Here is a 20,940-nt window from a genome sequence, read left to right as displayed (position 1 = left end):
TATTTGAGCATTCTCCACTTAATTCTGACATTGCTTTCTAGAGGTTCCTGCAGCGGAGTGTCCCTTTAAATTACAAATCAATCACAAACTAGGCACGGTTTGCTCCAAGATCTTCTGTGACTGTTCTATAATTCTTCTCCAATTCATGAAACGTACATTGCACGGTGAATCACATCATTAGGCACTTATCTAATGCTGGGAAAATATCAGGCACGTTGACTTGGACGGCGACCAAAAGTGTCCTGTCCAATTTAGAAATTGACACAATTTCACCCAGAAATGACAGCAACTGCAAATTACTCCACATAAAACCAATTTTGGATCACACTGCACTGAACCAAAGGAAGTGCCACATGACCTATTTTTCATGTAAGAATTTTTTTAAGGAATATTTTGTTCAGGAAATATGCCTTTCAAAGTTTCACGTACTTATAAATAGTCAGCTCAGTAGCAGAGCTTTATTTGGTGCTCACAGTAAAATCGAATGGTGGTGTTTGAAAGCATCATGTTCCCCTGTATTTATTATTTTGCATTGCGCTGTTCCAAAAGGCACTGAGCTGAAACTAGCATCTTTCATTCAGAGAAAAAACTCAAGGACAAACAGACTTCCAGAATGGAAGTAGAATTCTATTGTAATATCCTTAAATAGCAGGATTCAAGAGGGACAAAATAAATTAATATGAAAAATAGCTTTGACAATAGGCGGGGAGAGAATGTTCTGAACAGTAATTTGGTTTGGATTTTAATTCTGCTCTTTATCCCGATTTGTTTTATTTTAGCGCCTGAATCTAGGAAATATAAGTCTGACAGCCAGTTTTCCAAACTGGATGGTCCAACTGGCCTACATCAAGCATTAATTCCAAATCATGTTCAGTCTGATTACAAACTGCTGTACCTGGGCTCGGAAAGTTCAGGAGCCGATAAGGTGAGTTATTACAGTATCCCACTTCTGACACCATGTATGAAGTTGCAAGAATAACAAAAGTTATTTAACTTCAACTCCAGTTTAATGACCATCGAGGATGCAACATTACAGACAAGGCCACAGTTGTCTAACAAGTGCCTCCCACCAGAACCTCTCCCGGGTAACACGCATGCATCAGATAACTTCCTCCAGGAACGCCGTCTGCAAACACCCGACATAGACTGTGAATACAGTGACTGATCTACAGTTACTGCTCTGAGGACATAAAATAAATATCTCATTACTTATTCTACTGTAGCATTACTTATCATACTGAATGTCTACCAGCAAAAAGTGACAGGATCAAGTCATTTTACATCCTCTTTCAATTGTACCTTCGCCACACTTCAATGAGTCATGAAATCTCAGCATGCTGTTTTTTCAGAACATTTTGTTTTAGGAACTGACCTTCACATATAATGAAATGATTAATCCTGAGATTGGGATTAAACTGCAGAGGGAAAATTATAATGCTGATTATTATGCAGACATGTAGAAGCTATAACTTGCAATTATGATCAGATCTTGATCATGGTTAGAAAAAAATTTAAGGAAAGGTTCAATTTCTTTGTAATATCCTAAGTAAACCTATGCACTTCATTCACGTCATAATTCAATTTTTTTGCCGTTCTCCTTTTGCAATGAACATCAAGGAAGAAAATAAGAAAATTGGCTCACATTTTATACATATATAATGGTGCCAAAGGGAGCCGGGGGTGTGTGGGGAAGAGGTGTGTGTTTTTAGAAGTGGATTCAGGCTAGGACTATTGGTGGGGTGGCATTTCTTGAGACATCTATTTGTGGTTTCTGAATAAGGTTGATGTTTTTGCAAACATGCTGAAGATTCCGTGCTATATTGCAAAGAACTGGCACTGTGCTAACCAGTACTCAGGTCCAGCAGTGCATGAGGATTTGCGCACAAATCCTGTATTACTCAAATTGATCTCTGTGCCAAAATAATGAACTGTATCATTTAAAGGTTTGCTTGTCCAATTCTATCACGAGAACTGATCCGATCTTGTGCGTTCATCAATACCTGATTCAAAAACAGAGTGGAAATGGCACATTGCCACTGAATATTGATGCATTAATGGATAGCAGCAGGCAGTAAAACAAAATGGGCACAGATTCATGTGAGTGCATTAGGACTTGGAAGGAGGAGGAAAGAATGAAATAATAATGTTTGTGAAAAGTGCTTTGCGCTACTCTTGGCAGCCAGGCAAATGGGCATTAACAGAGTTCAGATGGGAGAGAATCATGGCACTTATTACATCTACGGGGTATAACTAAATCTGAGCAACTGTGCCTTGTCGGAGCAGGGAAATGCTCTTGAGCAGAAAAACAATGCTTTGTAGATAAATCAGCTTAGATTCAGCATAGTAACAAGTCATTCAAAGCATTCACATTTGGCATCATCGTATGATAGTTATTTATTTTCGGATATTTCTATCAGAATTTATGTAAATTTGTCTATTAACCATTTCCACGCACTGTTCATCTCTGTTTTAGAAATGTCACTCTGCTGATCCTTGGACTGAGTAATGCAGGGAAAACCTCAATACTCAAAGGAATACAGAAAGGTAAATGAACCATTGCCTTAAGATATGATCAAGAGAGATACATAATTATAGTTTTTAATAGTTCACATCACTTTTATGTCACGTGGAAACCTTGATTCATGGGAAAGCAGGGAAAATTAACTGACTACGTTAAGGCAGAATTAGAACAAAATTAACACTCAGCCAACAATAGCAAACTTGAAATTGCATTTTATATTGTGGGAAGCTTGGGTGTGAACTTCTAAACCTTTGGAGAAGAAACCTTTGGAGTTATGCATATTCTCTGCCATGGAGATTTCCTGAGTATTTTTTCCATTGAGTTAAAAGAACAGGAGAATAATGCTAGAACCTAGCCTGATGGAGCATCTTTTCTTCAGTTTACTACAATATTTGTACTGGATATGCATGAATGTAGGCTTGAAATATGAATTTTGTCAGATTTTTATTTAATAGCTTTTGGTGTCACACATGGGACAGTGAAACCAAGAGTTCTTTGAGAAAGGGTTAAGAACTAGGGATTAATTAATAATAATAATAATAATAATAATAATAATAATATTCATTTATTGTCATTGCAACGAGTACAACGAAATTAAAAAAATAGCCAATCCTGACGGTGCGTACAAACATATATGCAATAAATGCAAAAACAAATAAATACATAAATACAATTAAATACAATTATATTAAGTACAAGATTTTTTAACGGTGTTGCCTAGTGCAAAGGTAGTGTTCAGTTCTCGTATGGCCCTGGGGTAAAAACTGTTCTTAAGTCTGTTTGTTCGGGATTTGATCGACCTTAAACGTCGACCAGAGGGCAGATGAACAAACAGACGGTGGCCGGGGTGGGATGGATCTTTTATTATTTTGCCTGCTCTACTGAGGCAGCGTAGGCTGAACAGGTGCTCCAGGGAGGGCAGTGAGCAGCCGATGATCTTCTGGGCCGTCGTGATGACCCTCTGAAGGGCCTTCCTGTCCTTTTCTGAGCAGCTGGCATACCATGTGGTTATACAGTATGCCAGCACACTCTCGATGGAGCAGCGATAGAAGGACAACATGAGCTTCTCCTGCAGGTTGGTTTTCCTGAGGATCCTCAGGAAGTGGAGTCTCTGCTGTGCCTTCTTTACTGTGGTGATGGTGTTGGTAGACCAGGTAAGATCCTCTGCGATGTGCGTACCCAGGAACCTGAAAGCTGGTACCCTTTCCACACAGACCCCATTGATGTAGAGTGGGTCGTAATCTCCACTGGTTTTTCTAAAGTCAATTATAAGTTCCTTTGTTTTGGAGGAGTTCAGGACCAGATTGTTCACTGAACACCATGCTGCCAGCCTTTGGATTTCATCCCTATAGGCTGTCTCATCTCCTTCTGAGATGAGTCCAACCACAGTCGTGTCATCCGCGAACTTGATGATGGTGTTGGTGGGATGGGTGGGGGCGCAGTCGTGAGTGTAGAGGGAGTAAAGGATGGGGCTCAACACACAGCCCTGTGGTGAGCCGGTGCTCAGTGTAATGGTGGAGGATGTGCAGTTATAATGGCAAGGATGTGCAGTTATAATTAAGTCATCATTTTAAATGCTGCTGTGCCTCAACAGGCAGTGAATATAATTATAGTGTAATACGTGTGCATAATCCATTTCCATTTTTAACGTGGATGCAGATATTTCGTGGAATTATTTAACAGGTAGCATGAGCTGATTTAGCATTTTTTGATGTACTACAAATAAATTTGTAGCATGCACCTCCACTGATAATAGCTTCATTATGACACGTTTGCATTAACTATTCCAATTATAAGTGTATTTAGAATTTATAATGGAAAAAATGACGAAAGGTACGGAGATGTAGGATTTTGATAAATCATAGAAATCGGGCAGCTTTTGGCATACTGGTCTTCTTTGGTCATGGCACCGAGTATAGAAGTTGAACTGGGACTTGCAGAATAGGAGACCGTTAGATGGTCTTACAGAGGTGCATAAAATCATGTGAAGCACAGATAGGATGAATGAACACAGTCTTTTTCACAGGGTTGGCGAATCAGGAACAAGAGGCAAAGATTTAAGATGAAAAGTGAACGTTTTAATAGGAACCTGAGAGGCAACATTTTAGAGGAAGGGTGGTACCTCCATGGAATGAGTTGACATAGTAAGCCGTTGATGCAGGTACAATAAGAACATTTAAGAGTAATTTGGACTAGCTATGGACATCTTGGTCGGCATGGGCAAGCTGGGCTGAAGGGCCTGTTTCCATGCTGTACAACTGTGACGATTTCTACTCCACTTTATGATGCTGATGTTAATAGTTTTGGGAATGATATTGTCCTATATTCATACATACATATATTTTGTAATTTTGTTTTTAATCTAAAAGTATTTTATTCATTCCAAAAACTAAAATGCATTGAAGTTTATCTGATAGGACTTGCCTGTGTCCCATATTTACACATACTCTATTTATGGCACACTGAACACAATCATTACCTGAAGGTTTACTTCCTAACTTTAAAACATATCACATTCAGAACTGCAGCAGTTTAGGAAGGAGGCTCACCATCACCTTCTCAAGGGCAATGTGAGATGGGCAAAAACAATGTACCATGTCGGTAATGCCCAGGTCCTAAAAGAAACATGTTAATTGTGATCAGCAGCAAACAACCTGGTGATCATGCAAGTGCAAACAAAGTCTGTGTTCATCCGCAGGAGAATGATTCCTGCAATTTCCTGCAGGTTGACAGGACTTTCGGTGAAATAATGTCATCACATAAGTAAAGGGAGGGAAGCAAAACAGGTCCCATCAATAAGTAGGAGAAAAAAATCAAAGCCAGCTAAGGCACACTACTGTCTTGGCCAGATCTGTCAGTCTTAAAGGACACACGGCTAAAAATGTGATCGCTTGGCATTGACTCTTTTCAAGCTGCATGCATGAAAGTCAATGTTTTTTGGAGTGGAAAATTATATTGATGATTTTCAGATTGAATTGTGCCTCTCTGAAAATGAAGCTGGGCTCTTAATGTTGCAAATTGTGCTTTCACAGATGAGTGAATTTCTGTGTTAGATCCAGATGTAACAACATAATTCCCAATGAAACTCAATTTGGGGATTGCTGATGGAAATTAGCTCACATTAGCCTGATACGTACTTGTCTTAGGGCATTCGCAGCTCAACCAGGTTTATATTGCAACCTGCTCTGCTGCAATTTACAGCTGAGAGAATCTGCAAATTATTTCAAGATATTTACTTATAGGCTCTCCTCTGAGCTTTACCTTCCCATGGCAGAACTCAGCCAATGTAATCAAGTACCACTTACACCCCAATCATTCCCTCTTCTCCCCCCTCCCAAAGATACAAAACTTTCAAAGCACAAAACCAGATTCTTCCCTGATGTTATCAGACTATAGAATGGATTTTGCATCAGATAAGCATGTAGTTCCCAATCTGCCTCTTGTAACCCTTGCACCTTTTCTTTAGTATGCACTTTTTCTGTAACACTTTATTCTGCATTCTGTTTCCTTTCTCTTTGCACCACCTGTTGTACTCATATATGGGGTTTGACTGTATTCATGTATGCTGTTCCTGGATTGCACGCAATACACATTTTTTTCACTGTATCTCGGTACATGTGACGATAATAAACCAATACCAATATCAATGTTACAGAATCCCTTGCCTCAAGGCCTGGCACTCGCCGAACTATTGACTCACCACTGATTACATGGTCCAACATACCTCCCAGACATCAAATTCACAATATGACCCCAAACCTCTGATCACTTGAGTTTTTCATGTCTTGATTATCTGACCCCTCCTTACACATTCTCACTTTCCCCCTCCGTGTCACCAGCATTCAATCACTCTTAGGTACATACATAAGTAATGTAGTAAGATTAGGATACATGGAGTGAAACATCAAAGCACATCTGTCACTGTACCCCATGTTGAGTGCTGCAGAAGGAGGTCATTGTGTTGTGGTTCTGCAGCGCAATGCCTCTCCCTTCCTGCATTAATCAACCCTGGATTAGGATGGAAGTCCCCGTTAACTTGAATTTAAGTGGGGAAAGGAAAGTTATGTTATTTATAATTTAGATATTTACCTTATTTTCATTTGTTATTTATTTTATAGTGCATTGATATTATTTGAATTAATTAAATATTGTTATTTTTATTTTATTGTTTAATTATTTTAACCAATTTTAATGGGGTTTTTTAAAGCCTCTGAACATCACAGACAATTTAAAGATGTTTTGGTGATTTGACAGGTTTTGTTAAAGGTTGCACTTTTAGCTTTGTCTCCTGTCAAGGGATGTTAGGGCATTCAATGGCTAACATTGCTCAATACTCAGTGCTGAATATGCCTGACCGAACAGTTCCCTTTTGTGCAAAGTCAGTTTATTTACCCCTCTGCATTAGCAGGGCTCATGCCTGCAGACAGGCAGGCAGATAAACAAGTAGTGTTGTGAGGAATCAGTATGGACAGTGATCAGTGTTCATTTTGTCCTGTTTGCTGGTATTATTTCCAGAAAATATTTTTCAGGAGCTTAATCAAGAGGAAATCAAATATGAGAGCAACTGGCTAAAAATTAAAAACAAATTTTATATAAAATTAAAAGATTTTTCTTGGTAAAACAAACGATTAGTGAAAGTAAATATTGGAGCTTTACAGTATATGCAGAGATGTAAAACTGTAATGGGCAATAAGGAACTGGCAGAGGCCGAACAAATAGTTTGCAGCATTCATCATATTTAAAGATACAATTTCAATTTCAGAGATAATAGCAAACCAGGGTTAGAGATTTAGAAAATAAGGAATAAAAGATCTGCTTTGGTCGAAAAAGTGCTATAGAAATTAATAGTACTAAAAGCAACTGATCCTCTGGGCCTTGAATAGTAGAGGTTGCAACAGTGGCACTGGGTCTGAACTTAGAGAATTCATTAGGTCATTTTCAGCTTTATAAACTATGACTAGCAGGATATCAGAAGTTTATAGACACATAATGCTGGAATAACGCAGCGGGACAGGCAGCGTCACTGGATAGAAGGAATGGTGATGTTTCGGGTCGAGACCCTTCTTCAGACTGAGAGTCAGGGGAGAGTGAGTCACTGAGATATGCAAGTTAATAATTGCTGGAATCACTCAAGGATCAGTCTCAACTATATACAATCTACCTACCAAATTAAATTTCATTTTTCATTTGCCACATTCTTACAGTTCAGAACATTTTTATTTTTATTCACAGTTTCCACCTAGCTTTCTAAAACTTGGCAAACTTGGATATGTTAGACTCAGACTCAGTCCATCTAGAACTTGCTCCAATCAGTGCTATTTTGTGAAAATTCCCATTGTATTAGTGATGGTGAATAATTCTCTCCCATTAATGTGGTAGCCTGATGTTAAGGAAAAAACATATAAATAGATGTGATTTCAAATCTAACATTACATGTTTGGTTTGGGTAGTTTTAAAATAATTTTGTAGCTTAGTATATTATCTTTCTCTAATTAACTCTGTCGGATTGTATAATTATTTTACATTGCATTTTGTTGTCAGTTGACGATTGTCTGATAGTATTATGCAATCCATGACTTCATCTAATGATAATTGTCCCTCCAATGTTAACATGAACTAAAAAGGTTATTTTGCTTATGTTACAAATAGCTTGATGTTATTTCAAAGACATGAAGTTTGAGCAGATACAGTACATTCTATTTGTATTATGATGGTATTGTCAATTTGTCAAAAGTCTAACTCCTACAGTAATTGACCTGACAAAGGCATGTATAGAAAAAAATTACCCCGACTCCCAGAAAATTCATTAAAGGATAAATATTATGTGTTTGTATTCTTTGTATGTGTATATATACATATGTGTGTATGTATATATATATATATGTGTATGTATATGTGTGTAAAAAATATATATATATATGTATCTGTGTGTGTGTGTGTGTATATGTATATATATTTGTTTGTATATACATGTATTTGTATATATATACACACTGAAAAAAAAATTCTCTCTCGTTTATCATATTGTTTAGTGTACTATGTTTACATATTCTGTTGTGCTGCAGCAAGTAAGAATTTCATTGTTCTACCTGGGACACATGACAATAAAACACCTTCTCTCTCTTGACTCTCTTTTCCTCAACAGAATCTCCTTATCTCCTTCGTCCAAATGGTGGATTTTCCAGGACAGATCTCAGGGTAGATCGGTTTAATCTGACGTTATTTGATCTTGGGAGTGGAGAGAATATCCGACCTGCTTGGAAGCATCATTACTCTGTAGTCCATGGCTTTATTTTCATTGTTGATTCTACGGATGTGAAGAGAATAGAGGAAGCTGGAAAGGTTCTATCAGAAGTAATGAAGCATGAAAAGATGAGTGGGAAACCTGTCCTCGTGTAAGTCCTAAAATCTATTGGATAAAGGACATGATGGCTGATTAAAGAGATGATTAAAGAAGCTGAGGATAATTGTGAAGGATGATCTATTGAGGCTGGTGGAAGGAAGCATAGTTGAAATAACAGTGGGATTTATTACACTTCATCAAGTCTAATGTACTGTATTCAGTGTTCATATCGGGGTGCCAATTTTATTGGAAAAAGCAACCTCAAATTGGGTGACTGCTTTGTGCCAGCATTCAGTATAAAACAAGTATAAAACAATATAAAACAGAACACCCATTTCACTAAAAGACACAAAGTGCTGGAGTAACTTAGCATGTCAGTCAGCATCTGTAGTGAGAAAAGAATAGGTGATGTTTCGGGCGGGGACCTTTCTTCAAACTGAAAGTAGGGAGTGGAGGGGTTGAAGAGCTGGAGGTGAAAAATGACCAGGACCAATCAGGGGTGGCAATAAAGTACCTCAGGCAGGATGAAGACCTGGTAGGCCCAATATTGGCTAGGGAAGGTGTGATCTCAAGAGGGGACAATGTGGTGAACTGTGGAACTGGTTAAACGACCAGGGTGGAGGAATGGAGCAAAGTGGGAGGGGGGGTGGGGAGGGGGTGGGGAGTGTAGAAGTTATGTAAGATGAGAGAATTCAATGTTCATATTGCTGGGTTGTAGGCTACCCAAATAAAATATGAGGTGCCATTCTTGCAATTTGCATATGGCTTCACTCTGGCAATGTAGGAGGCCCAGGACAGAATGATCAGTATGGGAATGGAAAGGGGAATTGAAATGGAGGTAATGGGGAGATCCCATAGGCCTCGGCGGATGGGCATTTCACTGTTTGATGATCATCAACCATTTCAATCATTTTACTGTTTGATGAAACAGCATATAAAGAGATGTATTCAATGTCTAATTCAATTGTTCTCAAACTCTTTTGGCTGGTAGTCCCTGTTCAAAGAAATTGAAAATACTATATAATGTTCATAATTTAAAAGTGCTGCATCAACAAAGTTCCGTAAACATTCTCTTACAATGTTGGGGTTGAATATCACCTGGTCATCTTAGAGCTGTATCTTGCACTCAGCTTCCGAAACTTGGCCCTATGGAAGTCATGAGAACCTCAAATATGGGGTACAATGTATTGCTGCTCTTACCTTGCAAGTCTAGTAAAAGTGACTGAGCACATACTTCCATTCCCATGCATTTACTCACAAGTATCAGTGAGATGGACATGCCTGTGTTTGCAGTAGTCTATCCAATCTTATGTGATATTCAATAACGTTGTAATATGCCGGTAACAATCATGTTTAATACAATATTGACGTCAATTCCAAAAGTACTTTGTTGACTGTAAAGTGCTTTGGGGCAATTTATTTTAAAAGTTCTATCCTTTCACTTCTTGAATGTATCACACCTCTTAGCAGATCTCTATTTTAGATAGATCTTATTCCCTTCATTCTCTTTCTTCATTTATAGAGAAAGGAAACTTAATAAGTATCAAATGTATATTCACAATGTCTAGATATCAGCTATAATATTAGTCAATAAATGTCAGTGAAAGGCATGGATTGATCTATGGGATGAAGATATAGCTATTACAGAAACATGGCTGAGGGAGTGACAGGACTGGTAGCTCAATGTTCTGGGATATAAATGCTAGAGGACAGAGCATTTTCACATAAAAAGATACAAAGTGGCCGAGTAACTCAGCTGCTCATGCAACATCTCTGGAAAACATGGATAGATGACGTTTTTGGTGGGGACTTTTCTTCATGCTCATGGCGGTGCATTTGAGGAGGGAAGAGAAGCTGGAAGAGAGGAGGAGCAGGACAAAGCCTGACGAGTGATAGCTTGCCAAGTTTTGTCCAGTCTCTCCTCTTTCCAGTTTTTTCCCCCCTCCCCCACTGCAATCAGTCTGAAGAAGGATCCCATCCCAAAACATTGCCTATCCATTTTCTCGGTGGATGCTGCCTGACCTGCTGAATTACTCCGGCACTTTGTGTTTTTTTATAACTAGCATCTGCAGTTCCTCGACACTCTATTTTTGTTGTTGCATGTTGCGCATTTTCTTCCATTGAATGTTCTTCCTTTTATATTTTCTTCAGACTTGCAAACAAACAGGATAAAGCTGAGGCCCTACCAGAGTTTGGCATTATTGAACAGATGTCCCTGGGGAAACTGGCTAATGAAAATAAATCCTTCTGCCATCTTGTAAGTTTCATAAAGTTATTGCGGAACTACTTACTTTTTTATCATCTTTCACACTCCATCAGTACCCTCTCTAAAATAATAATGGTGGACATATTTATCTGGGTCTCTCCAATCCATGTTTCTGTAATAAATGAAGAGAACAAAGGAGACTCATATTTAGGTTGCGGGCCAATGTTATGATGTTATGATGTAGACCTGACAGAAAATAGGAATGCTGCTACTGACCTGCAAGGTTTAAGTTTTGGTACATTCTAGCTCCATTCAAACCCATTGAACCATCCATTTGTATGGATTCTTGTGGCAGATCCTGTCACTTATTATTTTCTTCTGGTCGTTGTGGCTATCCCTCGAGGTCGAGGATGATGGTCTACGTTCCAATGTCAAAACGAAGACGCCTGTGTGTGCGTTTGTTTAACGTGTACTTGATGTTGCACTCCAAGAAGCACACGGTCCTTCACAAATCAATCAACTAATTCCAATGGCAAGAGAATCAAGATGATTGGAGCTGATAGATTTGTTGCAGCCTTCATCCGCCTTCACAGCCGTTGAGTTCAAGATAATTTTGTCCGCCTGGTCTGCCGTTGATGTCTTGTACGTTGGATTGTTCTTAGTCTGGACCCTCATCCTCGACCTTACCGCCATGGGTGGTGCTATCAGAAGCTAGTGCTTCCGACGGCATTGCTCTCGAAATCATGGGGACACGCAAGCCTCTTCACCACAACAAGGTGAATGATCCGAAGAGGTTCTTCTGGTACCCTTGTATTGAAATTCTAACTGATCCTGTTATGTGTACATTATGAACCCCATTGCAAAGTACCTGAAAATGTAGATGATAGGAAGGATCTCCTCTGAGTCTGAAGCACACCATTCAATTGTTATTGTGCTGTTCACAGGTAACTTGATCAACAGGGCAGACAGGGACATAGCTTCAATCAAGATAATGTAAGAAGTCAAGGGATAAGAAGGGTAGGTGGGGCGAGAGGTTAACAAGCTTATAATTGGCAGGAGTCCTGTGAACATTCACAACAGAGATTTCAACGAATTAGCGCATTGTCTGTTTGAAGTAAACACTATCTGCATAGTGTGAACATTCTGAAGGAAATTGGGACAGGGATATAGGGAACAGGAAATGACCTGTAATGGGCACATTATTGTATCCTGCAGCTTTGGTCCCTTGTTATTGATGAATGGAGACCTCAAGATTGTTCACTCTGCTACTTATTTATTAAACCAGAATACTGTGGCATTACAGACTGGCAGGAGTTTTTAAATATTAGCATTAAATACATGCCAGCAGCTAAATACAAGTATTGCCACTTTCATTTCACTGCACATCGTGTATGTGTATGTGACAAATAAATTTGACTTGACTTGACTTGACTTGTACCTCATGAGTTGTACATTTTGAAGGACATTTGGTTTATTGAACAGCTTTTTGACCTCAATAATAGATATCTGTATTACCGTTAGCTTCAGTGCCTTGATCATCAAACACGATACCTACAAGAAGCATGGAGAGTGATTCTCTGCAGGGTTCTCCTGAAAGGCCACCACACCTGAAGTTGATTAGCATGCAGAATTGAAGAACATGATTAAATGTTTTTCTAGGCTTTCCACAGCGTGTCTTGCCAGCCATCCTAAACTGCCCCAGCATTTTCAGGAATTAAAAATTAACTATCAGAGCTGGTGTGAGAAATGCAACAGAAAAATCATTGGTGCCAGTAAAAAATATTTTTATGAAAGATCTATTTGAAAATTTCTGCCTAATAATTGTAGAAATATAGATTATACAAAGTAGAAGTAATTTGGCCGCATGTATCCTTATTTATTTCAACCTTTCAGATTACATCTCATTCTTTCCATTATTATCTATGATGAAGTATGAACTGAGTACACATTAAAGAATCATGGGTTAATATTGAAGACGCAAGAGATTGCAGATGCTGGAATCTTGATTTTTTTTAAAGTACTGGAGGATCTCAGCGAGTCAGGCTGTGGAGGAAATCTGTGGATGGAAATGGATGAGCGATGTTTTGGGTCGGGTTCCTTCTTCAGATTAATGGAGTAGAGGGGAGAAAGGTTTTGTAGAGAGGTGAAGGAAAGTGGTGGGGCAAAAGCTGGCAAGCGATAAGCGCTTCAGGTGACATGGGGTGATTGGCAGATGGGTGGTTATTGTAACAGGCTGGAGGTGAAATGGAGTCGACAGGCTGCAGATGGGGAATCAGAGAAGGATGTAAGAGGAGGTGTGCAATGGAAAACTGGAGTGAGGGGATAGTGGATGGCAGTTAATGGGGAGGGAGGAATAAAAGGAAAAAGGGTACATGAGCGGGGAAGAAGCAGAAAGGAACTGGGAGGCGGGGGTCGTGGGAGAAAGGTATGCAAAATGGGTGGGGGGGGGGGTGGGGGGAGGATAAAAAGAAAGCCAGGATAGATGAGAAAGTAGGTGTGAGGGGAAGGGTTTTCTGAAATAGAAGAATTTAATATTCACTAGACCAAGTGGACCCGTTGGGCCCAAACCTCTCCTGCATTGGTGCAGCACCCTCTCCTCTCCCCCCTCCCCCTTCCCCTCTCCCCCTCCCCCCCCTTCCCCTCCCTCCCCTGCTCCCTCGCTCCTCCCTCCCCCCTCTCCCCCCCACTCCATCCCCTCAACCCCCTTTATCCTCCCTCCTCCCCCCTTCCCTCCACCCCCCTCCCTCCCTCCTCCCTCGGAGATAGTTTTAAACTTTAAAATGTGAATAACTTAAAAAATATAACACTGATTTCAATGAATATTCTTCCATTAGCACCAAAGGGACGACGGTGAGTAAGGTGGGCCTAAACTTGTTGCGCTATCGTGTAGCGTTTTGGTTGTATTCAGGAACAAACGAACAAACAAATGAGAGTTTTAGTATATAGATGCCGTTGGGTTGACTGATACCCAAGCGAAATATAAGCTTTGTTCTTCCAGTTAACTGTTTTTACTCCCAGCACTTTGTTATTTTACTCAAGGGTTAATATCGTTCATTTACCAAATTAACCAATGTATTTGGTTACCTTCTATTCATTATACATTCTTGAAAACTGGGGATATAATAAGTTACAAAACCCCCAATAAACTATCTATAAATGTGTGGCATGAGTGTGATGGGCCAAAGGGCTTGTTTCTATGCAGTGTATCTCTAACCTCATGTGGGTCTTAAATAAAGATGTCTCCCTAGGTAAAGGTAATACATTTTCACTTCAAAATGCCATTTCAACTACCCGATGCAATTAGTATGGTGCAGATCCAATCAAAAGTAAATAAACCTATCCTCAGAAATGTGATAACATGAATAATTCATCAGGCACAGGCCCAACTTTGCAATGACATAATTTTATGCCTGCTGGATTTGTATGAAATGTATTTGATTATCTTCAGCCCGCTGACAAGGGAGGTACTGTGGTAACAACCCTGACATAGTCATCAAACCCGCTGACAAGGGAGGTGATGTGGTAGTCTGGCGGGCTGACCTCTACCGGACCGAGGCCAGACGACAACTCTCAGACACCTCTTCCTACCTATCCTTGGACCATGACCCCACCGACGAACACCAGACCTTAATCATCAGCATCATCACGGACCTCACCATTTCCGGTGATCTACCCTCTAATGCCTCCAAACTTATCGTTCCCCAGCCCCACACGGCCCGGTTTTACCTCCTACCTAAAATCCATAAACAGAACTGTCACGGCAGACCCATTGTTTCTGCCTGCTCATGTCCCACCAAACTTATTTCCACCTACCTCGACTCCATCCTATCCCCCCTGGTCAAATCCCTCCCCACCTACGTCCAAGACACCTCACATGCTCTCCATCTCCTCGATAACTTCCGGTTTCCAGGCCCCCACTCCCTCATCTTTACCATGGATGTCCAGTCACTCTACACTTCCATCCCCCACAAGGATGGTCTTGAAGCCCTCCATTTCTTCCTCGACCGTAGAACCAGCCAATCCACATCTACTAACACTCTCCTCTGCCTAGCAGAGCTGGTTCTTACCCGTAACAACTTCTCCTTTGACTCCTCCCACTTCCTCCAAACCAGAGGCGTAGCTATGGGCACTCGCATGGGCCTTAGCTATGCCTGCCTCTTTGTCGGGTACGTCAAACAATCCCTGTTCCGGACGTATATTGGCCCCATCCCCAAAATCTACCTCCGCTACATCGACGACTGCATTGGTGTACCCATGCAGAACTCACTGACTTCATATACTTCACTTCCAATTTCCATCCTGCTCTTAAATATACTTGGAGTATCTCCGACATCTCCCTCCCGTTTCTGGACCTCACCATCTCCATCACAGGAGACAGACTAGTGACTGACATCTATTATAAACCCACTGACTCGCACAGCTATCTGGACTACACTTCTTCCCACCCTGTCATCTGCAAAAAGTCTATCTCCTACTCCCAATTCCTCCGTCTACACCGCATCTGCGCCCAGGATGTGGTGTTTCATACTAGGGCATCAGAGATGTCCTCATTCTTCAGGAAACGGGGCTTCCCCTCTTCCGTTAGAGATGAGGCTCTCACTAGGGTCACTTCTACATCCCGCAGCTCCGCTCTTACTCTCCCTCCCCAAATTCCTAACAAGGACAGAATCGTTCTCACCTTCCACCCCATCAGCCAGATTATCCAACAAATCATCCTCCAACATTTCCATCACCTACAACGGGACCCCACTACTGGCCACATCTTCCCATCCCCTCCCCTTTCTGCGTTCCGCAGAGACCGTTCCCTCCGTAACTCCCTGGTCCACTAGTCCCTTCCTACCCAAACCACCCCATCCCCGGGCACTTTCCCCTGCAACCGCAGGAGACCCAACACCTGTCCCTTTACCTCCCCCCTCAACTCCATCCAAGGACCCAAACAGTCTTTCCAGGTGAGACAGAGGTTCACCTGCACCTCCTCCAACCTCATCTATTGTATCCGCTGCTCTAGATGTCAACTACTTTACATCGGTGAAACCAAACGCAGGCTCGGCGATCGTTTCGCTCGACACCTTCGCTCAGTCCACCTTAACCAACCTGATCTCCCGGTGGCTGAGCACTTTAACTCCCCCTCCCACTCCCAGTCTGAACTTTCTGTCATGGGCCTCCTCCAGTGCCATAGTGAGGCCCACCGGAAATTGGAGGAACAGCACCTCATATTTCGCTTGGGCAGCTTGCAGCCCAGCGGTATGAACATTGACTTCTCCAACTTTAGATAGTTCCTCTGTCCCTCTCTTCCCCTCCTCCTTCCCAGTTCTCCCTCTATCTTCCTGTCTCCACCTATATCCTTCTTTTGTCCCGCCCCCCTGACATCAGTCTGAAGAAGGGTCTCGACCCGAAACGTCACCCATTCCTTCTCTCCTGAGATGTTGCCTGACACACTGAGTTACTCCAGCATTTTGTGAAATAAATACCTTCGATTTGTACCAGCATCTGCAGTTATTTTCTGACACGTCTTCTGCTCCTGGAACCATTTCAACCCAGTTGCATAATAGGGCTGGAAAGGGTCCATATTCTCCTCATATGGAACAGGAAAGAGAGAGATATGGACCATGTGCATACAGATGAGATTAGTTTAATCTAGCATCATGGTTGGCATTGACATGGTGAGTTGAAGGACCAGTTCCTTTGCTGTACTGTTCTGTTTTCCAAGGTTGCTCAGGGAGACTTGACAGTGGAGTGGTACTGCAGGCCATTTGTGTTTGTAGCTATCATCAGTAAGGAATTAGATTCTGTAAATAAACCAATTCACTGTAATAATGAAGGGTGGATGGGTCTAAATAATGAGAAGACAGAGTTTAACTCAAAATAATGAAGATAAGGAATTAGACAATAGACAATAGACAATAGGTGCAGGAGTAGGCCATTCAGCCCTTCGAGCCAGCACCGCCATTCAATGCGATCATGGCTGATCACTCAATCAGTACCCCGTTCCTGCCTTCTCCCCATACCCCCTCACTCCGCTATCCTCAAGAGCTCTATCCAGCTCTCTCTTGAAAGCATCCAACGAACTGGCCTCCACTGCCTTCTGAGGCAGAGAATTCCACACCTTCACCACCCTCTGACTGAAAAAGTTCTTCCTCATCTCCGTTCTAAATGGCCTACCCCTTATTCTCAAACTGTGGCCCCTTGTTCTGGACTCCCCTAACATTGGGAACATGTTATCTGCCTCTAATGTGTCCAATCCCCTAATTATCTTATATGTTTCAATAAGATCCCCCCTCATCCTTCTAAATTCCAGTGTATACAAGCCCAATCGCTCCAGCCTTTCAACATACGACAGTCCCGCCATTCCGGGAATTAACCTAGTGAACCTACGCTGCACGCCCTCCATAGCAAGAATATCCTTCCTCAAATTTGGAGACCAAAACTGCACACAGTACTCCAGGTGCGGTCTCACCAGGGCCCGGTACAACTGTAGAAGGACCTCTTTGCTCCTATACTCAACTCCTCTTGTTACGAAGGCCAACATTCCATTGGCTTTCTTCACTGCCTGCTGTACCTGCATGCTTCCTTTCATTGACTGATGCACTAGGACACCCAGATCTCGTTGAACTCCCCCTCCTCCTAACTTGACACCATTCAGATAATAATCTGCCTTTCTATTCTTACTTCCAAAGTGAATAACCTCACACTTATCTACATTAAACTGCATCTGCCATGTATCCGCCCACTCACACAACCTGTCCAAGTCACCCTGCAGCCTTATTGCATCTTCCTCACAATTCACACTACCCCCCAACTTAGTATCATCTGCAAATTTGCTAATGGTACTTTTAATCCCTTCGTCTAAGTCATTAATGTATATCGTAAATAGCTGGGGTCCCAGCACCGAACCTTGCGGTACCCCACTGGTCACTGCCTGCCATTCCGAAAGGGACCCATTTATCCCCACTCTTTGCTTTCTGTCTGTCAACCAATTTTCTATCCATGTCAGTACCCTACCCCCAATACCATGTGCCCTAATTTTGCCCACTAATCTCCTATGTGGGACCTTGTCGAAGGCTTTCTGAAAGTCGAGGTACACCACATCCACTGACTCTCCCTTGTCAATTTTCCTAGTTACATCCTCAAAAAATTCCAGTAGATTTGTCAAGCATGATTTCCCCTTCGTAAATCCATGCTGACTCGGAATGATCCCGTTACTGCTATCCAAATGCTCAGCAATTTCGTCTTTTATAATTGACTCCAGCATCTTCCCCACCACTGATGTCAGACTAACTGGTCTATAATTCCCCGTTTTCTCTCTCCCTCCTTTCTTAAAAAGTGGGATAACATTTGCTATCCTCCAATCCACAGGAACTGATCCTGAATCTATAGAACATTGAAAAATGATCTCCAATGCTTCCACTATTTCTAGAGCCACCTCCTTAAGTACTCTGGGATGCAGACCATCAGGCCCTGGGGATTTATCAGCCTTCAGTCCCATCAGTCTACCCAAAACCATTTCCTGCCTAATGTGGATTTCCTTCAGTTCCTCCATCACCCTAGGTTCTCCGGCCCCTAGAACATTTGGGAGATTGTGTGTATCTTCCTCAGTGAAGACAGATCCAAAGTAACGGTTTAACTCGTCTGCCATTTCTTTGTTCCCCATAATAAATTCCCCTGCTTCTGTCTTCAAGGGACCCACATTTGCCTTGACTATTTTTTTCCTCTTCACGTACCTAAAAAAACTTTTGCTATCCTCCTTTATATTATTGGCTAGTTTACCCTCGTACCTCATCTTTTCTCCCCGTATTGCCTTTTTAGTTAACTTTTGTTGCTCTTTAAAAGAGTCCCAATCCTCTGTCTTCCCACTCTTCTTTGCTATGTTATACTTCCTCTCCTTAATTTTTATGCTGTCACTGACTTCCCTCGTCAGCCACAGGTGTCTCTTACTCCCCTTAGAGTCTTTCCACCTCTTTGGAATAAATTGATCCTGCAACCTCTGCATTATTCCCAGGAATACCTGCCATTGCTGTTCTACCGTCTTCCCTGCTAGGGCCTCCTTCCAATCAATTTTGGCCAGCTCCCGCCTCATGCCTCTGTAATCCCCTTTGCTATACTGGAGGCTATTTTTAAAGACAAAAGTTACAACTTAATGTGGTATTCTTTTCTCCTCAATTCTGCGGAATTGCACGTTTTTGTGTTTGAGATTAGGGCCGCACCCGCCACCACAACTCAGCCATCCTTTTGTAAGATGGACTCTCCACAGCCCCCATACGCACATTGGACAATTATAGAGTCATAGAGTTAAACCGTGTAAAACAGGCCCTTAGGGCTACCAAGATTGTGTCAACCATCATGCTTCTCTATACTAATCCCATTTACCTGCAATAATTCCAAATCCACCTATGCTTCCCTCATTCAGCTACCTGTTCAGATGCTTTTAAAATATTGTACTGCTATTCCTCTGGCAGTTCAGTCCAGATACCATCTACTTTTTGTGAAAAATGTGCTCTTCTGATACCCTTCAACCCTTCTCCTCCTGAAAAGAGACTCTTGACTATCTACCTTATCTAAGCCTCTCATCATTTTTTTCATCTCTAACATGTTGCGTCTCAGACTCCTTTGCTCTAGGGAAAACAGAGCCTCAGCCTGTTTAATCTCATTTTATAACTCATGATGAACAACCAGGCAACATCCTTCTGCATTGTTCTGCATCTCCTCTAGCTTAATCACATCATTCCTGTAGTGTGCTAATCAGAACTTACCAATGTTTTGTACAACTGTAAAACGTAGTTTCAACTGTTGTGTTCAATACCTCAGCTGACAATAATAAGCTTGCCAAATGCCTTCTTCATTATTCTTCCTACCTATGTTGCCACTTTTAGGGTACGATATACATAATCTATCTGTCCAACAACACTTTCCAGGACCTTATGTATGTCCTACCTTGCTTTAACTTCCCAAAATATGTCACTTTGCACTTGGTCATGAATATCCTGTTGTAACCTTAGTCAACCTTCTTCACAGTCCAAAACCATCATTTTTGTTGTAATCTACAAAGTAACTAATTAAGACCATCTACCTTTTTATCCAAAACATTAGCAAACAGCAGGCAAGTAGCATTGATCCCTGTGGCACTAGTCATGGGCCTCCATTCTGTATAACAACCCTTCACATCCACTTCTGCCTCCTACCACCAAGCTAATTTAATATCCAGTTGGCTATCCCATTGACTTACTGCAAGATAGTTAAATAAAATGGTCTGAGCATCATTATCTTCAATTGCTTAATTATGTTGTTACCAAATTATTTTTTCTAATTCATGTCCAGTCCTCATGATAACCTTTGTAAAGACTTTCTTTCGTTCAGTCCAGAGCCAGAACAACATAGCTAAGGTAGCCAAGTCAACAACAACTGTGAATGTGAATATTTAAAAGCTGATTGAACCCCTCATTAATCATAGACTTTCAATAGGCCTTTACTTCCTGGTTTATCGATTGTAATAAAAGGATGCGATTATTGTACTATTTATAACAGCATGGTATTACCTGACCTATTGGGCACTTTACTTCAAAATAAGGTGGTAAACCATAATATGGTATTTGAATTTTCAATGTCTGTAATTTTGTTTAAAGGAACCGTGTTCGGCCACTCTGGACTACGCTGAAAAAAGACTAGACAAAACTATTCTGAAAGGGCTTCGCTGGCTCTTGCGTGCTATCGCCAAAGACTACAACAATTTGTGCACACGAGTGCACCATGATACCATGCTACCAAAGATCAAAGTAAAGGAAAAATGCGAGGGAACACACCCAATATATAACATACAAGGACAAAGGTAAAAATATCTTGAGTTCGCCATGGCATAATTAAATCTTTCATTTA

General features: G+C 41.2%; 1 protein-coding gene across 1 annotated transcript in view; it reads left to right on the top strand.

The window, feature by feature from the left end:
- Window positions 1-866: 866 nt before the first annotated feature.
- LOC144600368 (ADP-ribosylation factor-like protein 13A) overlaps window positions 867-20,940 on the top strand; it is a 34,521-nt gene continuing 14,447 nt past the window's right edge. The window contains exons 1-5 of the mRNA XM_078411942.1: window positions 867-925; window positions 2,474-2,544; window positions 8,667-8,916; window positions 11,016-11,121; window positions 20,691-20,893. Coding sequence (XP_078268068.1) covers window positions 867-925; window positions 2,474-2,544; window positions 8,667-8,916; window positions 11,016-11,121; window positions 20,691-20,893 — 689 coding nt within the window. The remainder of the gene's footprint in view (window positions 926-2,473; window positions 2,545-8,666; window positions 8,917-11,015; window positions 11,122-20,690; window positions 20,894-20,940) is intronic.

The sequence above is a fragment of the Rhinoraja longicauda genome, chromosome 15, assembly GCF_053455715.1.
Source record: "Rhinoraja longicauda isolate Sanriku21f chromosome 15, sRhiLon1.1, whole genome shotgun sequence".
In the NCBI taxonomy this organism is placed as follows: Eukaryota; Metazoa; Chordata; class Chondrichthyes; order Rajiformes; family Arhynchobatidae; genus Rhinoraja; species Rhinoraja longicauda.
Note: the sequence above shows the minus strand (reverse complement) of the source record. Positions and strands in the feature narration are given on the sequence as shown.